Genomic DNA, 19202 nt, shown 5'->3' with positions numbered 1-19202 from the left:
ATCTTGAGAGTTCAAAACTCGGGTCTCGAGGATTAGAAGAAAGTTGGGGGCTTGTGAGCGAAAAGGAGGTGTCGCGTGGGGAGAGGAAAAAGGCAGCAAAGAGAGGGGGTAGGAATGTGTATCCCGAAATATTTGCCAGAGCTTGGCCTGTCCATACTTTATTGATTTCCCGACGCTCATATGTGCCGGGAATTCACTAACGGTTGTACTCCTAGTTCGCCTGTCAGACGCGCAAATAACGCCGCAGGAATTCATCTCGCATTTCTGGATGAGGCGTCATTCATTTGTTCTAGGAGAGAGGGGGTCTAATTGCACTAGGAGAGAAAATGAATGGATTCGAGAAACTGGAGGCAAAACTGGAGAGAAGGGCATGGAAGTAGGAAATGAACGCGCAATATGAGGAACAATCATTACGCGTCCTGACAGCGAAACACGAACCCTAACGGGCGGATATGAACTAAAGTTTTAGGTGCTCCAAAGCAAATTCTCTCTCGCCTGCAAATGGAATGATCAAGCTGCGGAATTTTCCAATCTCTTACGGGCTATTTGCTCTGCTTCAGTAATTTGCCATCATTCCAATGTTGGTGTATATTCCAAAATCAAATATTTTTGACAATATTTTACCGTAAGTTGCTGACGCTATCTCTGGAGACTTCCTTTCCATCCTAGGTAAAAGTTTTGTGACTATTGTCTTAGCTGCACTAGCTAGAGACATATAGGATAACATCTGATATTATAACTTGGAAATATATATATATTTTCCTTTAAAACAATGTTTTTATTGCGAAAAATCAACTCACTACTTTTGGAATAGTTATTATGAGCATTTAAACGTATATTTGACTAAAAAATCATTCAACTTGATCATTTTAATGAATTTAGAACCCACACATTTTCGGACATAATTCAATAATACTCGGATAAATTGACCGATCCTCTCTCTGTTACATAAGAGCATTTATCGTTTGGATGCATGAACTCTGTACCCATTCGACAGGAAAAAGCACACCTTCTGAACAATACCTCGATCTTCATATGTGAAAGAAGGCAATATACGTCCAGACAATAAAAAAAGTGTTATTATGTCAGTCATTTTTAACGTTTCCCCCTTATAGTATTAGTTTTTAAAGCCTCGCCTTGCTTAAATTGTGAAGTACTTACACAAGTCGCTTAAATTTTTTTTTCTAAGAGCAGCACGAATGATACAAAGTGTCAAATAAAGGTAAGACTCAAGCCTTCAGAAAGCTTATGGTGAAGCCATCAAATATGCCACAATATGCACAGCTTCAACGAAATTCAAACAACAATTCAAAACGAAATTTCAGATGATAATGATGAAAGTGACTGCAAATCCGAAAATTAAATAGTGTCCAAGAAGTAAGAATCTAAGATTCTTCATAACACACGAATTCCCTGAATAATTATTATGATACAATTAGAAAATAATTTTGTTCAAATTAATAAGCCTGCAGAACAGCATTTCTTTATTAGAGATTTCTTCAAATAGTGTGAACATAAACTTCTTATTTTTTTTCATTAAATGACACTATCATTCTGAAACAAACTGTCTAATTTAAAAAAATGAAACATATCTTGGTCTTCGAGTTTTGCATTTGAACTTTTATGAATGTACCTTCCCAGAGTGCGCGTATGCTTGTTGTAGCGGAGTTGACCGTTATTATGTCATCCCTCTTATAAAGTCAATTTTATTTTATCTCCATACTTTACGTTATAATGTGGTCTGGCTGTATATGCAACGTGCTGACAGGAAATAAGTTCGTGATATTCCTTTGTGAAAAGACCACAAATACGACAAATACGTTTTTCGGACATCGTTGATGGAATAGTTGGATAAAAAAGTTAGAAAAAAAATATGTTTTTAATTCCATAATCATATAAAAGCGCAGTTTTTCGGCATGGCTCCTGAGCCTTTTTTGATCCGAAACCTATACATCTGATTTTTCCAACGTCCAAAATTCAAGAATTCTCATTATCATGGATGGCAATACACGGAAAAAATATCTAATCAAACATTCAAATCGAAAAATGATTGAGTTTTCAAAATATTTCATAAACTAGTACACGTCGCGATACGTAAAAACTTGATTATCGTGCAATACTAGTTTATGTATGAGATGTCTTGAACACTTGATAGGTTTATCGAAAGCAATTTCGTACATCCCGTTTGTCTTCTGCCATTGTAAAGGAATACAAAAATAATTAAAAAAGCGAATGAAAATCGGTTCATTCCATTATGAATTTTCCGCTTTGTGTGTAAATTTTACATCTCTTTTTACGTTAGAAATGTCCTTTGAAGATATTCCAATGATGTGGGTTAAAAGCAAACACTTTCAGTATCTCACGATTTGAAATGTAATGATGGCTTAAAGGAAGGAAAAGGAATTTAATTATCTTTTCATAAAATATAAATTATCAGAATATTCACTTTTCAGAACTGAAATATGGAATTTTTCTGGTTGGACGTAAAAGATTGAGAAAGAGAGAAAAAAAGCTTTAGCAGTATGGTGGTATTTAATGATGGGTAGTACGAAACGAGGTATTGGCACTCGATATATCGGCAAAGCATTAGCGTTTTCTCCCTTACGTTGCATTAAATGACGAAAACATTGCACATCGACCTGCCCAAGACAATATCTGCTGCTTATCCTCCAACCCACCTTCCACGTGTTCTTGGCCTCCGCGCATATTGTTTTATTTTCCCACTTTTCTATCAAAATTAGGGTTTGTCTTATTTTTCGAAAAATCCCATTCTTGACACTCCTTGTAGTATTGGAAAAATTTTCGAAAACCCGAAACTTTTCCCTGGAATCAACATTTCACATTAAGTTTAGTTCCCTCTTTTTACTGATATTTCGTGAAAAAACGAATTAAATTAATGCTTTTGCAATATATTACTATTCATTCATTTTTTTTTTAGCATGTTTCGGGGAATTTAATTTTCCCTAATATGTAATGGCTAAAAGGATTTTTTTGTTAATGTTGTTTCTTTTGTACCTGTTAGTTAAGTAATCTCGTAGCTCTCGTCCATTCCCCCCAAAGTATACTATATCGTATAATGCCGCAAGACGTGTATTACGGAAACCATTTGCATACGGCGATGCAAAAGCAAGACAAGGGCATTAATTAAAGTAAAAGCTTGAGAAAAAATGTTAAAACTCATTGTATTTAGAAAATTTTTCTCGCTAGCAATTTTACCTGTACCACAGAAAAGTAAAGGGTAGAAAAACAATATATCAGATCTCGTGTAAACTATCTAAGTAATGTGTATGAGTAATTTTTTCCGTTTACGCGACAATAAGGTATTGCTTATTAAAAGCGTTGTACTCACATCCAGGTCTAAGAGATATCTATGGATATTTATTTTTATAAAAGCAATCACTCTACATACATATTAATTAATATAACATCATTTTTTTTTTAAATTTCGTTGCCGTTTAGTCTCTCAAATAGTTAGACACACTGGTTTATTTTGTTTCTGTGAATTTATTGAATGCGTGAAGTAATTTTTGAATTTAGAAATGTACTTTGTTTTCAATTTGAGTTAAAATAAGTTTGATTAGCTAAGTCTTTTTCTGAACATCATTCCGAGGTGAATACGGAAATGTGGTTTGACTTATCTCTCCTGGATATCGAACCCCAGTTCCCTTGCCATCCGGCAAATACCGCTTTAATTGTATGCTACAACAGAAGATTTTGACTTTGCTTTTTCTCCACAACAGGCACTGTGGTGTGCCGCGTTAAAGAGGTTCCGCGGCCTTTTTTAGGTTAAGCAAATGCTCCCCAGGTGGCGGCATAGAGCACTTGCCCGGATTACAAAGAAGAGTGGGGTTGGATTCTTGGAGGAGAGCAGCTGACTTTTTTTTTTCCGAGATCATATTATAATTTACGAATAAAGTCTCTTCTCAACTCGTATTGGGCTCAGAACAACCATGACACTCTGTATGTCTACGTAGTTGCATAATAATTACAATAACCTCAACAGTACTTTATCGATGGTTAGAACCCCGCCGTCAACACAGTGGTGGTCGGCTGAAGTTGGTTTTCTGTGGTTGCCAACTTCAAGGAGCGAATGAAAGCCAATCTCAACTTTAAAAGTCTCGCCACACACAGCAACAGACCTAAAAACAGTAGAAATGGAATTCAATCACAACACATCACTAACTTCACTTCTGAAATATAGATGGTAGCACTGGAAAATACTACATACCCACTCAGACTGTTAGGAACACACGTTTACTACCTATTTTTTACTACCTAGAATCGAACGTTTACTACCTAGTGAGCTGGGCTGGAAGTGTAACTGTGTGTTCAAACGGCAAAGCTTTATTAAGAGTACCTGTCTAGAGGCTTTGGTTTGCACAGCAAAGGATTTCGTTGTATCGATATCTATATTGTAGACGATTTCCTACAAGATTTTTTAAAAAATACCGCTGTGTAGAGGTATTTATCGTTATATTGAGCACTGTTGTAGTAGTGAGTTTTCACTTTTTGGCATTATGAATAAATTGATCATAGGATTCTTTTGTGACAATTAAAGCTCATATTCGACACACCGCTCCCTCGAAATGTTTTATGTCTCTTTTCATACAGCTTCCATTCGGTGGTCAGCTCTGCAGACGGTCACTTTTGTATGGAATGCCGAGTGGCCGTATTAGAAGAGTTTACCTGTGTGTGTATCTCATCATACTAATAACTACAACTTACTGCTATACGGATACGAACTCACCAAGTTCTTTTATGGTTTGTAAAGTGTAATATCTAAGCAGTTTCCCATATAAATAGCGATATGATTCTATAATGTATTCGAAGTAAGTCATTTTAGCCTTTATTTGACATGATATGAAGTACCGGAAACACACCTCTTCCCATGCCAAGGAAATATCGAATCGTCCCCGAAGGGTGGGGTGCATCTGGAAATTTATTAATAAGATTCTCGAGTATACAACAGCACCCACGGGGAGTGTGGTTTGATTCGAAACATCATGAAAAATCAAGCAGTCTATATAAATTACCAAGAGATAAACAAATCATAAAATCCTTATATGAATCACTAAAATCGTTCTTTTAACAATTTATCAAGGATAAAATTTTTAATTATATGACTTTTTTTTCCTCTCTATACATTTAATGATATGTCTACCACGGTAAAGTCTATAAAAAAGTTGTTCAAAAATCGCTCTACGGAGCTTTCAAGTCCGCGGATCACATTTGTGGAACCGCTAAGCAAGATATCGTCAATTTCCTTTTTATTCTTTCGTACGGAGCCATTAATTCAGATGCATGGGGAAACTGTTCTCGTTATCCACGTCGAATTGCAGGAGCATTAAACAAAGTTTGAACTGAATAATTCTGCAATCAACTGACAGTGAACTAAGCGCACCCATGAGAGTCAAAGTTGTATATCTCTTAAATGTTCCCTTTTTTATGACTCCCTCAAGGCTATTGAGGGTCTAGGGCGGTAAGCGTGCAAACACTTTTAATCGGAAAACAAATTTGTTTATTTCCACCATCGAACATATTTCATGATATATGTGTACGCAATTTCTAAGTAACATAAAACATCTAAGAAAGCGAGAAGACGATACCCATTAAATATTTTTTTAAGAGAAATATTTTTTTTAAGAGAAATATTTTTTTTAAGAGAAATAAATATTTTTCGATGGGGAAAGAATTAGTACAGGGTGTGAAAGAGATCGCGTGGGAGAATTATTATCACTTTTTTTTCCAACAAACCTGACTCTACAGGATTACTTGGAAAAAAATATGTAAATTTCTTAAACCCTGCTTTATAATAAAAGTTTAGAGCAGCGGTTCTCAACCTTTTTCGACTCGCGGAGCACTATTTGGCATATAATTCCTATGACGGAGCCCCGTAGACCTATTTTTTATTATTCAGTGAAATTACTGATTTATTTTTATTATTCTAAAATAACTATAATTATTTTTTTTTCAAATTACTGTTTTTTATTTTATTTTCCTCGAGCGGCCGCGCAGCCACTGCGTAGCGCCCAAGCACTGGTTGAGAACCGCTCGTTTAGAGAATACAAAACGGTATCCCAAGCTCATGATCCAAACAAATTTGAACACACATATTTGTGATACAATTTGTCGCAAAATAGTCATTTAACACACAACATGCTTGTTACCGTATCTTACTCTGAAATTGTCTAGAGTTTCTGTGATTTTTCATCTTTCATTAATATTGTTTAGTCAAGCGCTTACCTTTATTTAAACTTGAGCAAACTTTATGACATCTGTCTTTAAAAGAATAGAAATAAGAAAGGTAAAAAAATTGTGACTCAAATATTGTTATTACATAAGTGTATGCATCTAAAATGTCGTATAATGCTTAAAGTGAATAAAATAATGCAGACAATGTACAAATACATAAAGGTACCATATAATCGAAGACATTTTAATTTCTTGATAAATTTGATAAATTTTAATTCCTTAGTATTAAATTGATTAATTTCTCTTATGTTTTGAAGTTTTTCATTATTGTACATCACGGACATATTATTCGTAAAATGTGTGATATAATGATTTTTATTTGATTGTTCTTTTGACCAATTTTTTTCTTTTTTTTCGGAAAAAATTTTTTGGTAAGCGTTGCTTTGTATTAATTTGGAGATATATTGTATCTTAATTGGATAATTTGGATATAAATACTTGCTGACATTTGTATATAAATTTTTAGGTGATTTGACCACTTGGTATTGGTTTCATTCTGGACATAATAGGTGTTTCCCTGCTATTGATATACATGTGTGCAACTTTCGATTTCGTGATTGGTCTATTTGGGACCTTTCACGACTGATTAATTGTAATTAGTTTTTAATTGATATTGAAAAAAATTGTTCATGTGGTTCATTATACTCATAAACAGAGATTCCACCAAGGCTCCAGTATATCTCGCTACACATAAGTAGTAATTAAGAAACTCCCCGGGACTAATTTTGATATGAGCTGAAAAGCCAAAAAAACTGGTACAGGCATGCGTATGCAAATAAAGAGATATGGAACCAATCAGAGTACGGCGCTGCGGTCGGCAACGCCTAAGTAACACAACAAGTGTCTGGCATAGTTGTAAGATCGGTTACTGATGCTACAATGGATGGTTATCGAGATTTAAGTGAGTTTGAACGTGGTGTTATAGTCGGCGCACGAGAGATGGGACATAGCATCTCCGAGGTAGCGATGAAATTTAGATTTTCACGTACGACCATTTCACGAGTGTACCGTGAATATCGGAAATCCAGTAAAAAAATTAAATCTACGACATCGCTGTGGCCGGAAAAAGATCATGCAAGAACGGGGCAACGACGACTGACGAGAATCATTAAACGTGACAGACGTGCAACCCTTCCGCAAATTGCTGCAGATTTCAATGCTGGGCCATCAATAAGTGTCAGCGTGCGAACCATTCAACGAAACATCATCGATATGGGCTTTCGGAGCCGAAGGCCCATCGTGTACCCTTGATGACTGCACTACACAAAGCTTTACGCCTCGCCTGGGCCCGACAACACCGACATTGGACTGTTGAGGACTGGAAACACGTTGCCTGGTCTGACGAGTCTCGGTTCCAATTGCTTCGAGCTGATGGACGTGTACGGGTATGGGGACAACCTCATGAATCCATGGACCCTACATGTCAACAGGGGACTGTTCAAGCTGGTGGACGCTCTGTGATGGTATGGGGCGTGTGCAGTTGGCGTGATATGGGACCCCTGATACGTTTAGATACGACTCTGACAGGTGACAGGTACGTAAGCATCCTGTCTGATCACCTGCACCCATTCATGTCCATTGAGCATTCCGACGGACTTGGACAATTTCAGCAGAACAATGCGACACCCCACACATCCAGAATTGCTACAAAGTGGCTCCAGGAACACTCTTCCGACTTTAGACACTTCCGCTGGCCACCTAAATCCCCAGACATGAACATTATTGAACATATCTGGGATGCCTTGCAACGTGCTGCTCAGAAGAGATCTCTACCCCCTCTTACTCCTACGGATTTATGGACAGCCCTGCAGGATTCATGGTGCCAATTACCTCCAGCACTACTTCAGACACTTAGTCGAGTCCATGCCACGTCGTGTTGCGGCACTTCTGCGGGCTCGCGGGGGCCCTACACGATATTAGGCAGGTGAACCAGTTTTTTTGGCTCTTCAGTGTATATTTTGTCTGCAAAAAACCATTTCCATGTTCCCCCATTATGTATTTATTTATTTTTGTGTATTGTTGTGCTATTGATTCTGGTATAATTTTATTTTTTGTTTGTAGTTCTTCGATGTAGAGCCATAGAAACAGACAAAAATAGGGGAGGGGGATAAAATATGTGGCTTAAATAACATAATTTTATTTGTGAGAAAGCTGTGAGTAAATCGTACTTCTTGTATTGAGGGGGAATTGATCTCGAAACGCTAAACTTTAGGACCTACTGTATGCCTTGAAGAGATGGACAGTAATACATGATTTATTGATTACTGTATTTTATATTTATTTGCTGATTCTGAAAATATTTTTTAAGCCTCTTGTTAGAAAATTGGTGCCTCTGGCGTGATTGATATATTTGCCTCAATCTCATGATTAGGTCATCATTGTCCTTTCAAGTGGACATTGTACCTCCGAATAAAGATTCAAACAAGAACTGATCAAGTTTAAAACTCACGAAACTGTGGACCATCTTATTGTACATTTTTGTGGCGCAGTGGTAGTCGATGTTAAAAAATTAACATTTCAAATAATAGATATCTTCACAACATCCAGTCTTCTGTATATCTTGTATTAACAAGTGAAGAGCGACATTCATGTCATATATATAGCCCTCTGGTTTCTCGTCGTCCTTGAGGTATTAGCTGATCGGCTTCACCGTCCATCGCACGGTTCCGTTCGGCATATATACGCTCTAGCGAAGGAAAATCTCTATCTCCTCTGTAGCTTAGTGGTCAGAGCACTCGTCCGGCAATCGAGGAACCCGGGTTCGACTCCCGGTAGAGGCAGAGCGTTTTTTCCTTCCTTAAAAAAAAATAAAAAAAATAACATCTCAAATAATAAATATCTTCACAACATCCAGTCTTCTGTATATCTTGTATATAGTTTATCTGCTGCCATATCACCAAAGTAGAACTACGCCGTGCGTGGATATTGGGAAGCGTAGTACCACAACGACCCTTCTGCACCGCATTTGCACTTTGAGTTTAATGAGTTTATTTTAAATCTTTCTAAGTACATGGGGAATAGTCCATGCTCCGTTAGAAGGATTGTTTTTACCCGTGGCTAGATTTTTCCATGCCATATTACCCGCCGCTGTACCTCGTGTCATCTTTTTGAGAGCAACATTCATCCCTTGCCTTTTACCAGTGATGAAAGGGGTTTTCACACTTCCCTCACAGTTAAATATAAATGGTAAATCAGGCACATCACTAGATACGTACTATGACTGTTACGTACACACACTTTGTTCAAGACTCTGCCACGAAGCTGGGATGGAGGAGATTTCGGTAACGAAATAAAAGCGGGGCAGAGACTTGCCATTCAGTCATGCATATAACGTTTTTAGGAAGGTAATGTCTCATCGACTAAGTGCTACTAATTCCGGTAAACAGACATTGTGCAAAAATGGCGTTTTGGTAAAATTCTCGTCTATCACCGTCAAAGTTGCCGTCAATTCTCAGGTTCGAACCTGGGAAGAATATAGATACCAACATATTTTCCCTAACGATCTTGAGGTGAGCACCGATAAACAGATGATGCCTTCATTTCCAACCCAACTCATTAATGTCAGTTAAATTTCAATACAGCGATATGTTCGCTGTGTGAAGTAAGTAGTAAATATTCGATACGTATATTTGAATGGGTTTTTTTACAAAAACATGTATCAGTGATCAGTTCAACCTAAATCTATTGGTCCCATTTTTCCCTCAGAAGTTCAAATAAATATACATCTTCTCCTTAGAGAAGGCTGCCGAATGCAATTTAGCGTTCTGATCGATTTTCTCAATAGACCCCTCCCCAATACTCTTTTTTTGATTCTATGCACAACTCACCCCCAATATCCTTCTCCAAACAGGGTATCCTAAAATTATTGAAAAAACTGAAACCCTATTCTATGGGCCCCGATGACATCCCCAATTCTATTCTTAAACTCTGTGCTGATGAAGTCGCTGACTATCTTTTAATCCTGTTCAATGTTTCACCAAATACTGGTATCCTCCCTAACGACTGGAAAATCAATAAAATTATTCCTACCCACAAATCGGGTCCACTTTCCAATCCCCTTAATTTCAGGCCAATAGCAATCACCTCCTCCTGCAGTAAAATCTTCGAATATATTGTAGCAAAAGAAATCCACATGCACTTGGACTCCATCAACTTTTTTCCCTAACCAACACGGCTTTAGACAATCTCTCTCTACTGTCTCTCAATTGGCCCTCTTCATCAACGACCTCTCGGGAGCCATTGATGAAACCTAAAAACTGATATCGTTTTCCCAGATTTCTCTAAAGCCTTTGATAAAGTTCCCCATAATAAATTTCATAAACTCTCATGCCTTGGCCTTCACGTACAATTACTTAATTGGGTGGAGGCTTTCCTAAAACATCGTGAACAGTTTGTCCATTTTAATGATCATAACTCCCCATCCGCCCCCGTAAAGTCTGGGACCCCTCAAGGATCGGTCCTCTCCTCGTTACTGTTCTAAATTTACATCAATGACCTTCCAGAATCTCTCAACTGCACCTCCAGATTATTTGCTGATGACTGTGTAATTTATCGTATCATTCACCATCAATCTGATCAAGAACTTCAACATAGCCTGACTTCCATCGTGGACTGGTGTTCTTTATGGGAAATGTCAATCAATATTTCAAAAACGGTTCATATGAAAGTTACTCGTAAATTACTTCCTCTTGAATACTCGTACTCCATCAATAATTTAATGTTATCCCAAATTTCTCAAATCAAATACCTCGTTGTCATAATCTCAGCCGACTTACGTTGGAACAAAGATGTTGACTACGTTTACCAGAAGTGCCTTAACAAACTTTTCTTCCTTCTTCCGCAACCTTAAACACTCCACTCGGGATATCAGACTTCTCTGTTACAAAATTTATATCTCTCTTTCTTTCCTACGCCGCTGAAATCTGGAACCCCTACACCTCCAGTAATGTAGACAAACTCGAATCAAAACAAAATAAATCCACCCGATTTGCTCACGACTGCTGGTCATCTTTCGTTTCCGTGTCCGAACTTAAAAACGAACTTATCTCCTCTCTCCCTCTCTCTACTCTTCGTCTCATTTCTCGATAAGCATTGTTACATAAAATTTTCCATGGTCAATTCAACATAGATACTTCTGGCCCCAGGGGCAACAACATTGTATAAATAAATAAATGAAACCCCTCATCGTGATTCCAGAAAAGATAGAAATGTGCAAATATATAGGGTACCTTCTATATAGAACAACTCAAGGGACCAGAGAAACGTATAGTCACAGATGGAATGTACAAGATAATTCACACTAAAGCATGCAGTTTCAACATGCTGCAAAATAGTAACAATTGAAGGCATGGATATAACTGTCATCCCTTAATTAGATGTACTCATAAAGTCTGTGTACCACTTCCGAAGAAAGTGGTGTGGAAGTGTTTCCCGTGAATTTCACAGGAAAAATGTCAAGGGTATGTTCGTCTACGATTTATGCTGGGCAACAACTTAATTTTTCAATTGGAATCGAAATGTCATTGCACACAGTTACGGATTCTATTTTCTTCAATTTAAGAAACATGAAACGCCTTCTGACTAGTCATGCTACGCGCTACTGACGTCAATAGAGTGATTCGCACTTTTATGAGAGTCCTAACACAGTGGTGCATAACCGTTTCAGGTTGCAAGCCAGATTTTCGATATTTCTACCCCTCTCACGGGCCGGAAATTGCAATATATATTATCTCTATATGACCTGTATTTTACGGGATATTCCCGTAATTTTGAGAATCTCGACTTTTCAAAAAATGACCAGTAGCTTCAACGAAGGTAACTTTAATTTTTATTCTTTACTGAAATCAAGACCGAGGTTGTTTTCATTACTTATAAATTATATCAAGTTATAACTAATTATAGTAACTAATAGTCACATATAGATGTATTTCTCTCACATATTTGCCAAATTTCTTCGTGCATTACATTTTAATCGATTTCAATTTGGAGTACCCCTTTACTTCCCCCACTGTTTGTGCTTTTTTCAGCAATTTTAGCGATTATTCAACTTTACTTATTTTGATAGTTTTTTTTTTGGTCATATGTGGGGAAACTTTTCTTACATTTGACAATAAAGACCATAACTGGGAACTTTACTTGCCTTTGGCAATTTATTTTGCGATAATTTGCGATGCCCCATTTGAATCCCGATTCACCATATTTATTATGAAGGGAATATGACCAGCTTTTTTACTCAACACTCTTCCGGAACACCTTTCGCTTGCAGATGAAGTTCCTTGGCGGGTTACATTTGGCTCTAACAGATTGAAGTTGAGTTCCACTTCTGCAGTTGTTACTGTTTTATAGCAAGTCAGAACTACTATATTCATTATAAATGACACTATGAATTTTACACTAGAAACTGCAACAGGGCTAGATAGTAGCATGATTATATAATCGATTATCATTATAGAGGTTATTGTTATGTATAAGCTTTTTCACTGTATTATAAACCATGTTCATAAATGTACATGAATATTTACGAAACGGAATGATAAGATAAGCAAATGAATTTCTTTGTGGGGGGGGGGGCGTTGATTCTGATCATGTTATGTTTCAACAGAATCCGAAACCACTGAAATTATTCCATCACCACTTATTTGAAATGTTTATAACATTCCCATTCAGTTGGTAAACTGACAGAAAATCACATGCAATAAACACGCCGACCCAATCGTGGGATTAGATGTCCTTCTGGAACTGGGAGGTTTTGTAGAATCAAAGCTTTCACTGATGCTATAATTCTCGTACTCTTGCCGCGGTGATATTAGTAGTAGTAATAGTAGCCGCAGCAGAGAGTATAACGTGGATAAAGGCTACATGTTTAGGATAGGAGTGGGAGAGAGATCGCCAAGGCGGCAAGAAGTGCACTGTACATTATACACGAGAAAGACCAGTAACGCCAGAAAGAGATGGCGAGTGGGATGAGAGAGAGACAGAGAGGGGTGGGTACTGACGGTCGAACACTCTACAATGAGCGGCGGTGTTATTATGCAAATTGGACGACAGCAACATCTGTCAAAAGGGCGGGAACTCGAATGGAGCGAGAGGAGCATTAAACTGCATTTGGGACGAATTCCAACTTGTTGTATGATGGTTTCTCCATGGTACAGCTTGAATTGCCACAGCAGGACAGACATACATACATACATATGCACACACAAACACATACGAGCACTAATATTAAGCCTTGAAACTGAGGAGCGAGGAATTGGCTACTGTTTTGTAGTTTTGTAGAGAACATGCATGTAAATTGCTTTTTAACGTAACTTTGGGGGAAAATGAGATCGCATAAGGAAATCATGTAGAAACTGGAAATGTTCCATGTGGGCTCATGCATGATAATGTGTGAGCGCCATATAATTTTTAATTAAGGCTTTGCACATTTATGAATTGTTTGGAACTTATATAACACAAGTGATCCTACAATTTTCATTTCAAACATCGAGGGATGTAACTTAGTATCACTAAATGTTGAATTTATCTTATGGATCCTTGTTTAAAGGATTTTCCCATTCCAATGTACATTACTACTATTGAGTTAAATTTAGACACATAAAAAATTGAATGTATGGATAAATCGATAATTTTTTGTACGAATACTTTTATGCCATTATGTTATTTTACTGTAATATTAAGTATAATGCACCGTTGCGAGAATTCGATAAAAAACAGGAAAAGTCGATAATATTATTTGGGTAGAAACTATTTTAATATTTGTTTCGATTTTATTACAAGCTTGAACGATTGCGATGATCAATTACCATCCCGATAGGTTGCGATTTGTCTGCTAATGCTGTTTTCGATATAAGGACTAATAGCTCTTCCCCTAGCAGATCATTTCACAATACGTCCTTCTAACAAGCTTACCATAAGGAGAAAATCTCCCAGAGTGAGATTACCTCTCCTTTCTAATCAAAAGTTCAATGTCTAACTGTTCAAATAAAAAGAACAATTCACATCGATGTCCTAAGGGAATGTTAGTGATCTCTGGTCTCTATAAATATCCAATTCACTGCACCGCGTTGAGCAAGTCCATTCCATTGCCTTGCTATAAAGAAAACCACAAACTGCTATTAACTGAGAAAGAGCATCGTCCAACGAAACGAAATAACGTTAGTGACATATTACAAGAAAAATCCAGGACAAAAATGCTTTGGATGAAAATCGTGACAATACTGTCATTGGCTTTTCTCTTTTAGTTGATTCTGCGTTGAAAAGAATAGATGTGCACATAAAACACAATGCTTAGAATCGGGTATCTAATGTATCAGTTTTGAGTCGCTTCCAGTTTTTCATTAATTAGAACAAGTAAAGAATTGTTAGAAGCAGCAATGCATATTGTAGACATTTTTTCCGCTTCTTTTACCAATCATATGAGACGAAAAAAAAATTCCTTTGATTATTTTTTTTTTGGAAAACGGTAAAATAATAAATTTATTTAAAATAACCTATAAAGTAACAAAAAAAAAATTATGATCTGCTGAACGAAAGGAACACGACAAATTTCACATAGCATCAGTCCTATTTATTCCAATCAGCAGCCTCACATTCTATTAATGTGCCTCAAGTTGTTCAATGCCCTAGTTGAAATAACAAATCAAAAGTCGGAGGATCTTTGCAGCAATGTCCATAGGTTGAAATTCTCAAGTCTGTCCTATTCATATGAGGAGAAATGAGCAACGACAGATGATATAAACTGTTATCGCTGAGTCTTAGAAGCACATATATATTTTATTTACCTAGCGAAAACAGGTTATCATTTTTTCAATTACATTACATAGAATATATTTTTGTGGGAAATCCTTCGCAAATAGGGTTAACTTAGGCATGCAGCTATGCATCGCCTCAAAGAGGTCCTTTTGTTAGTACAGTAAAACTTCTCTATCTACCAACGGTTCGATTAAAATCTGTCTAAGTTAGAGAGCTGTTCATAATATGGAGGTAGAGTATTGCGGACATTAATTGTTATTGGATTATGGACGATTTTATTTAAAAATCATGCAATCCAAATAATTCTCTAGGAGAGTGTGAAATCTCACAGGTCTCACTGTGCCTGGGTATCACGCAGCTGAAGGCACATTAGGAGAATGTCATTTGCTGGTGATAGGAATTAATTTAAGAAATGATAGTGCGCGACGTGTACATCTTTGTTGCATTAAGACTGTTTTAGTTTTGCAGTGTATACAGAAAATTTTAAACAGATTCTAATAAATATATCTATTAGCCGCCTGACAGTCGAGTGGTTAGGGAACTAGCTTCTCACTGTGCAGGTCCGGGTTCGAATCCCGGTTCGGGCATGGATGTTTACTAACACTAACAAATTCCCTGGACGGATCATGCTGATCCCTTGGGAATACGTGAGAATCACGTTATTATTATAAGTTTTCTAATTTTTCTATTAGAAAAATTCACATATATTATCTTAAATACATGCTTAATTCCATTTCGAAATTATCACCGATATAGAAAAGCTGTATGTTCAAAGATACCCATTTATAGGAAATATTACGCAAAGAAATAACTTATAGCGAATGACGAAACAAAAGATATTGAATAAACATTCTTAACTAGTGCATAATTTGGCATGTACCCTATACGGATGCCGATCCAAATGAATTGAGAAAGATAAGAACATTACTGAAGCACAATACGGTTAAACAATAAATATTTACGATCCTCTCTTAAGTAAATGGAAAAGATCAGAATTTTCATTTTTATTGATTAAATATCCTTTTTACAGCACAGCAAGTGGATCCGTATTTTCAGGGAAATATGTATAAACCAGATCCCCTTATAATAAATGAAAAATCGCGATCACAATATCACTATATTACTTAATAAAGATAACGTTACTTCCAGGTAGGATAAAACGATGTTTCAGAGAAATAAAGCACGAGCAGCTAAGCCACTTTGTAAGATATGAATTTCTGCGATATATATAATTTAGAATATCTTATTTATTTTTACGAGCGTATCTTCATCTAATCTCTTAAGAAAATTATTCCATTTCTATCAGTAAAGTGAAAATCAGTCCATTAACTTCCCTATCCCTCTTTTCTCTTTTAAGCTCCATTTGAGCACATTTAAATATCTAGTTTCTTCGCTGAGCATTTTCTTATACGAGTTAGGCATGCCAGATGCCAGCGAAACCAATTAAAGATAGTGCCAGTCTAGCATGAAGTACGTTTAAAATAACTCACTCCATTTATACTCTCAATTTCTAGGTTCTCAGTCGCCATTTGTCAAGTTCCGGATGTCCAAGTGTGGTCTCTGCATTGATAAAGAGTGATATATACATATATAATGGTCGATGCATATATATATTCATAGAAAATGTGGAAGAGATTCGTAAATTGCTTCATTTCAACATGTCCCTGCGTCTTTTGTTTGTGAAATTGTGATGCTAATGATTATTTATTTTAATGCGTTAAAATTTCGGCAACTAAAGAAATTATGAAATCATTAACATGAGTCGGAAATTTTAATTGAAATCACTACGTTGTATTATTGACATTTCTTACTTTCCCTATAACGAAACAGCTTTCACAACATGATCCATCATGAAGGACATTTTCATGCAAGATTGATAATTTTACTCATTTGTACAGAATGTACGCTCAAAGTGTGTTCAGAAAGAAATGTTTGAGTTTGTATATTTATAGAGATATTCTAGTCGTGTGTTTTCTACATTCCAATTTGTATATATGTATTATGTGAAAAAAATCAAGTATTTCATTCGTGTAATTTGTTATAAAGTTTGAGAAACGGAAAATAATTCATAAATAAAAATTGTTTTTTTTCTTACATTTCTGTGGTGATTTCTTGAGTTTGGTGATATATTAATGGGATATTTTAATACGTCGATCATCGTGTAAATGCACTCAGGCATTTTTGTAGTCTCTCTCTCTCTCTTCAAATAACTTCACACTTCATGTTCAACTTTATATTATTTTTTGGGGATCAATGCAATGCCCAATTGAAAATTAGATATCTATATAATATATATTATTTATTCAAAATGAGAAATTACATTGTGAACACCCCCCCCCCTCCCCACTTTGTAGGAATGCGCTATTTGAGGAAGTTCGGATTATAGTACACCTTTTTATATACCACAGATAAATTATTTTTAATTTCGAAAATTTGATCCTGATCAAAGTTTTGCTGACTGAAGCACTTGTCATATTGTTCCACAACTCAACGACCTAAATTGACAGAAAAAATGATCAATGCGCAAAAATCCTCATTTAAATTTATTAAGTAATGCATCAGTTTACTTATTAAAACAATTTACTAATTTAACAGTTGCAGCGAATAAATTATATTATAAGCCACTTACTGAAAATTAGACCAGCTTGGAACATGAAAAAAATGTTTTCGGGAATTAATTTCACAACGGAGAGAGAGAGAGAGAGGTATACTCTCTTTTTTTTTTAGTTTAAATAAATACAATTGTTTATAGATATCCTCCAAATTCTGCGAGAGTGGGTAAGCTTTACTACTTTTAGTATATACGGCATAATGCGATAAATATTTCTCAGAGAACTAGAAGCTTCACTGCAACGATACTGAAATTGCAAAGAAGTGAAATACCGAGCAATTGTGGTGTGTTTTTTTTACACGCGTTAAAATATTGACCTTCAGATTATTTAAATTTGTCTATAGTTTTAATTAGAGTACAAAGAATTAGTAGATGGGGGGAACCATTAATCTCTTAATATATTTTCATTATTATTTAGCTTTTAAAGCATTCTATGCAAACAATCTCTCCTAATGTGCGTTAGTAGGGAAGAAACTTGAGGATTGTGGATTTGTATTTTTTATATTCCTAATAGGATTTCAGTGTTACATCGCCCTTAAGTTATGAATAGGATCGAGTGTGAGAAAAAAAACCCCATTATTCCAGTGATGTGGAATAAATAAATATGTGTAAGCAATGAGTTTTTTATAAACTAATTTGGAATCCTTGACGAAGAAGTGCTCACGATAATTAATAAAATTTCACCTGCAGTCGTATTTTCGCTACCCCGATAGACGGAATATCATTGAAATCTCGGATATTTATGGCATCAAGTTGACGTTTGGTGTAGGACAAGGTTTTTATTGAGGGCTTCTATTTGCATTGTGTTTATTTTTTCTAGTCGCATTTAATTTTGCATCATTTAATTTGCATCCAACAATTTGGCATTGTTGGAGGTATAATTTCATTCTCATTCACACATCCGTCATCGATACTTCACAAATGTTCTGGATGGGGTAGTTTTCATTCTCATCAGTACCACTCTTTCCAGATTTCTCTCACGCAGTCTTTGCCAACTTCTGAGAAATTCCCTCTTTGAATCTGAATATTTTTGTCATTTCTACAGCATAAGTACGCGGATATTCCGGCTTTGCCGAACCAAAAAAAGTTATTTGACAAAATGACGAAAATACTTCGCAACAAACGCTGAGACACCTGCTGACTGACATCTACATATAATAATGAAGGCAAAAGTCTCATGAATGGGGGATTACACACCATATTAGTTGCACAAATAGACTATCGGGAGAATTTGGATCTTAAAAAATCAGTTGTGATAATGTTGGTAGTATTATACGATGATGTGTTCTGAAATATGTGTGGGAGGGCCAGTGTGAGCCTCTTCCGTGTTTCTAGGTTAATTCGTTCGTATCTTCATTGCTAAAAAAGATATACACTACTTTTGAATGACATAATTGGATTAGTTTTTATGTTTATGCTTGGAAGATAATTACGAGTGGTATGGTATTTTTGAATTTTGCATCCCTACTTTTCTGGCAGACACCTTTCTCATTTTCATAGCTTACGTAAGAAAAAGCGATGCGGATTTTGAATATAGTAGTTCGTTACACCTGACTATGTGCATGCACAGCAAATAGGATAATAAAAG

General features: G+C 36.2%; 1 protein-coding gene across 3 annotated transcripts in view; it reads left to right on the top strand.

Moving 5' to 3' along the window:
• The window catches only part of LOC149078980 (cell adhesion molecule Dscam1-like), a 248824-nt gene extending 231769 nt beyond the window's left edge, over positions 1-17055 (top strand). For all 3 annotated transcript variants that reach the window (XM_089241226.1, XM_089241225.1, XM_089241224.1), the window contains one exon: positions 16518-17055. In XM_089241226.1, coding sequence (XP_089097352.1) covers positions 16518-16572 — 55 coding nt within the window. In that variant the 3' untranslated portion in view covers positions 16573-17055. The remainder of the gene's footprint in view (positions 1-16517) is intronic.
• Positions 17056-19202: the final 2147 nt, after the last annotated feature.

Source organism: Pholcus phalangioides, unplaced genomic scaffold, assembly GCF_987345545.1.
Source record: "Pholcus phalangioides strain wild (caught in Gottingen) unplaced genomic scaffold, Ppha-v1.0 ptg000013l_1, whole genome shotgun sequence".
Taxonomy (NCBI): Eukaryota; Metazoa; Arthropoda; class Arachnida; order Araneae; family Pholcidae; genus Pholcus; species Pholcus phalangioides.
The sequence above is the reverse complement of the archived record's forward strand: the minus strand, read 5'-3'. Positions and strand labels throughout refer to the sequence as shown.